The 3829-nt window shown below is 59.4% G+C and overlaps 2 protein-coding genes across 2 annotated transcripts in view; one reads left to right on the top strand and one right to left on the bottom strand.

Annotated features, from left to right (window-relative positions):
* The window catches only part of CTSZ (cathepsin Z), a 10492-nt gene extending 10213 nt beyond the window's left edge, over positions 1–279 (top strand). Inside the window, exon 6 of the mRNA XM_006896865.1 lies at positions 169–279. Coding sequence (XP_006896927.1) covers positions 169–279 — 111 coding nt within the window. The remainder of the gene's footprint in view (positions 1–168) is intronic.
* A 793-nt stretch (positions 280–1072) lies between these two features.
* LOC102870473 (negative elongation factor D-like) overlaps positions 1073–3829 on the bottom strand; it is an 18050-nt gene continuing 15293 nt past the window's right edge. The window contains exons 9-15 of the mRNA XM_006896864.1: positions 3668–3802; positions 3213–3352; positions 2244–2358; positions 1859–1954; positions 1623–1763; positions 1191–1320; positions 1073–1107 (exon numbers count right to left, since the gene is read on the bottom strand). Of these exons, the coding sequence (XP_006896926.1) occupies positions 1073–1107; positions 1191–1320; positions 1623–1763; positions 1859–1954; positions 2244–2358; positions 3213–3352; positions 3668–3802 (792 nt within the window). The remainder of the gene's footprint in view (positions 1108–1190; positions 1321–1622; positions 1764–1858; positions 1955–2243; positions 2359–3212; positions 3353–3667; positions 3803–3829) is intronic.

The following is a 3829-nucleotide window of genomic DNA, read 5'->3' as shown; positions in this document are numbered from 1 at the left end:
ACGGAGGGCGGTGGGGAGGAGCACGGAGGTGACAGAGGGCGGTGGGTTGTGTCAGGAACAGGGCTGCTAAGGAGAGACATGGGGGTAACCGGATGATAGTGGGTTCTGTCGGGGTGGGCAGAGGGGAGGAGCACTGAGGTGACTTAATGGCTTCGCTTTTCCTCACAGGGTGAGAGAGGTTGGATGAGGATTGTCACCAGTACCTACAAAGACGGGCAGGGTGACAAGTACAACCTGGCCATAGAGCAGGCCTGCACCTTCGGGGACCCCATCGTGTAAGGCGGGCCTGTCTGAAGAGGAGCTTGTGGCAGCGTCAGCACAAACAGAACGGGGTGGGGCGCGGCCCAGTGCTGAGGGCTGGGACGCCCGGGAGCCAAGGGACCTGGGTGGTGCTCAGTGTCTCAGGGGCTGCCAGGCCACGGACAGTGCCACATGCGTGACAGTGCTCATCTGTCCCGTGGCACAGCGCGGCACAGCGCGGGGCTCCTGCAGGGACATCAGCTTGTCTGCCCTCGACCTGCTCAGCTTCTGCTCTGGCTTCTCGCCCGCTGTGCTCTACAGTGTGCCACATGCAGTAACGCCACGCGGACTGGCCACCTCTCACGTCACCCCGGAGCCAGTGGGGGGACGAGAGGTAATTTCTGGGCTCAGTTGAATAAAACGTCCCGTCACACATGTGCTGAGCCCGAGTGTGCTTATTCACCCGGCAGCGGCTTGTCTGACACTTTGCAACCCAGCAAAAGGGAGCTTTTAAAAAAATGTGTTTTAATTGACCAGCAGCAATTACAATAAAACATCAATTCACTGATTTTCGCCTTTTGAGGAACATGAAGTCAGCTCTGAGAGTAGTTCATCACCTTGGTTCTTGACTTCTTCCCGCCCCAGGGCCCCAAAGGAAGGTCCTCGCGAGAGGACGGTTGGATGTCCTCCCAGGGTGAAGGGTGGGCTTAGCCGAGGGGACATTTCTGAGGGCCAGCTCCCACAGACCCTGCAGAGCCCATTGCCAAGGGCCTGATCAAGCCTTTTCAAACGATGGTTTTCTCCACACTGTTCTGGAAGGTTCTGCTGTAGCTCAGTTCACCATGATGAAGTTGGATTTGCAGTGAGCTTTAAGAGAAGGAAAGAGACCTGGGTTAGAAGCAGGCTGGGCACGGCGTGACATGCGGGCAAGGGCCCCCCGGGCAACCTACCGATGAACTCAGTGACAGGGTCGTGTTCGCCCTCCGTTTTGATGGTACCTGCGATGCTGTCATTCTCCAGAATGGGCAGGAAGAGGTGCACGAAGTCGGAGGTGTAGGGGGGTGCGATGACATCCAACACCTGGAGGGGAGGGAGGGCCATCACAGTGCCTCACATGCCCAGAGCCTGGGGCCCCACCACTGTCACACTGCTCCAGGTGCCTGGACCCCAGGACTCCAGAGGGGGTGTCATGCTGTCACACCACCCACATGCCCGGACCCCAGGACCCCGGCAGAGGGAGAGCCACACTGTCACACCCGCCCCTTGAACTATGACCCTGGGTGGCAGGCGCTGGGGGAGCTGCCGCAATGTCCACCCCAGTGCTGTCAGGAAGCACAGTCCTGACTTAAGACGATGCCAGGGGCACGCTGGGCACTGCTGACCTCCGTGACAAAGTAGCGGATGAGGGAGATGTCCGTGTCCAGCTTCTCCAGACACTTGCGGATGTAACTGACCACAGGCAGCACGTAGCCTCGGCTCAGCAGGTGGACCATCCTGTCCAGTAGGGTCTTCTTCAGCTCCAGCTACGGTGGCGGGGCGGGAAGAGGAGCCCGTCAGCCTGTCAGGTGACCGCTCACCTGTCCCCCGGCCCCAGGACAGGCCCAGGGTGACTGCTCACCTGCTCCATCACATCCAGCTGGGAGTGCTCCGTCTCGAAAAGCTTGACCAGGAGCTGCAGGACCTGGGGGTGCAGGAGCTGGTGGCAGGTGCTGATCTGTAAGTAAGAGGCGCTCGCTCTGCAGGGGCCGCACTCCACACTCAGGGTGCGTGGCGCAGCTGTCACCCCCTGGACACCAACACCCGCGCATCACTGACACACGGCCTGCGGCTGCTCGGCTCCCCGGCCATTCCTCGGGCTTCTCATGAAAACCGTCAACCACGGATTGAGGAAGGGAGCAGGGGCAGAGGAAGCCGCCTGGACTCCAGAACCAGCATGTTGGCAATGCCAGGCTGAACACAGTAACACAGGTGTGGGACACCGCCAACCTCACCCCCGTGCCTACCTCATCCAGCAACGCCAGGTGTACGGGGGTGTGGTCGGTCTGCAGCTGGAAGTACCTTGGCTCTGACACAGTCCAGTCCACCCACTTCAAGACCCCCATCGCCACCACTGGGAACCTACAGGGAAGTGAGGGAGAGAACCTCCCTGTGAGCACATCCTTAGAGGTGAGCGCCAGGAGGTAGGAGAAAGGAGCCAGGGACCCCAACTCTGAACCCAGCCGCTGCCAGCAGGGCCAGGCTGCCTCCCAGCGCCCCGAGGGCACAGACCTGCCCCCCAGGGGGTAAACTGAGAAATGGACTGCCATCTCCCAGTGGTCAGCTGCCACTTCTGCACAGCAGTCCAACCCTTAACTCACCCGTCACTGGGGCTGTTTAGTCTGGTTCTAAACCACACAGCTCCCCACTCTGCCCTGCTCCACCAGTCCCCTCAGCACTGCCTTCCCAGTGGGAAGCTGGCCGGGAAAAACAGGCCAACAGCATCTCCTCTCAAGAACCAGAGTCCAGTCCTCTGCTCTCTTCAAACCAGCTTGGAGGGATAGATGGTTCATGCAAAGCTCTCAGTGACTGATATGCCCCCAGTGCTCAGGTCCTAGCACACCTGTTCCTTACACACGAAGGAGACAGACTCAAACCCTGAGAGGCCACAGCAGCTTTTCCAGGTAACCCTGAGGCCTAAACGGCACAAGCCGGACGCCTCCAGATGAGCCATGCTCTCACCCAGAAACCCCTTGTCCAGGTCAGCTCTGCTGGGCCAGGCGAGGGGGGTGTACAGGATGTACGTGTGGTAAGGCCAGGCCCGGATATCCCCACGCTGCCGAAGCACTTCAAGTTCTCTAGGAACACTTAAAGAAGCACAAGTATCGGCAGCTCTGTTTTCCACTCCGAGGCTCACCGTGAAGACAGGGCACCTGGCCTGCAGAACCGGACCAGACCGGCCGGACCAGAGGAGGACACGTTTGGCCTGGGCTCACCTGATGCACTGGTAGAGGGTGCTCAGCTCGGCCACCAGCTCAGAGGCCCCTTTGTTCTCGTTGCAGCACAAGTTGTGAACTGTTTCCACGGCTTTCGACGTTGATTTCAGTTCATCCTTGTTGATGCTGACACGCTTGTTCTGAAACAAGAGGCCAGAGCTCTGCGCCAGGCAGGGGACACTGGGGGTTGGGGCCCGTCCTCGGATGCTGGGAGTCCACTTAATCGTGACAATTCACAGTCCTGCCACTGTGTCAGGACGGAAACCCGGGACGACTGGCTCATGGGAATAAGCGTCACTGTTTCGTTCACACGTCAGGTGACACTGAGCGAAACCACACACAGGCGCCCTGGACACGGTCAGCACTCTCTTCTAGACACAAGCAGCGGCAACACCAGATGACCCCAACCTCCTCCCAACCCAAATTCTGTGGGACACGCCTGTCCCCGAGGGTACCTTCTTCCACGTCTCCACAACACTGGCCGCATAGGCCAAGATGTGAATGTACTTGTGTTTGTGGTCCTGGTTGATCCTGGCCCCCGGTTTAAAGAGCGACTGCATAAACAGGTCCAGGAAGGCGGGCACCCGGATCTGCAGAGAGACGGTCAGAGCTGTCAG

The sequence above is a fragment of the Elephantulus edwardii genome, unplaced genomic scaffold (genome assembly GCF_000299155.1).
Source record: "Elephantulus edwardii isolate Elephantulus edwardi_28Jun2011 unplaced genomic scaffold, EleEdw1.0 scaffold00193, whole genome shotgun sequence".
NCBI classification, from domain to species: Eukaryota; Metazoa; Chordata; class Mammalia; order Macroscelidea; family Macroscelididae; genus Elephantulus; species Elephantulus edwardii.
The sequence above is the reverse complement of the archived record's forward strand: the minus strand, read 5'-3'. Positions and strand labels throughout refer to the sequence as shown.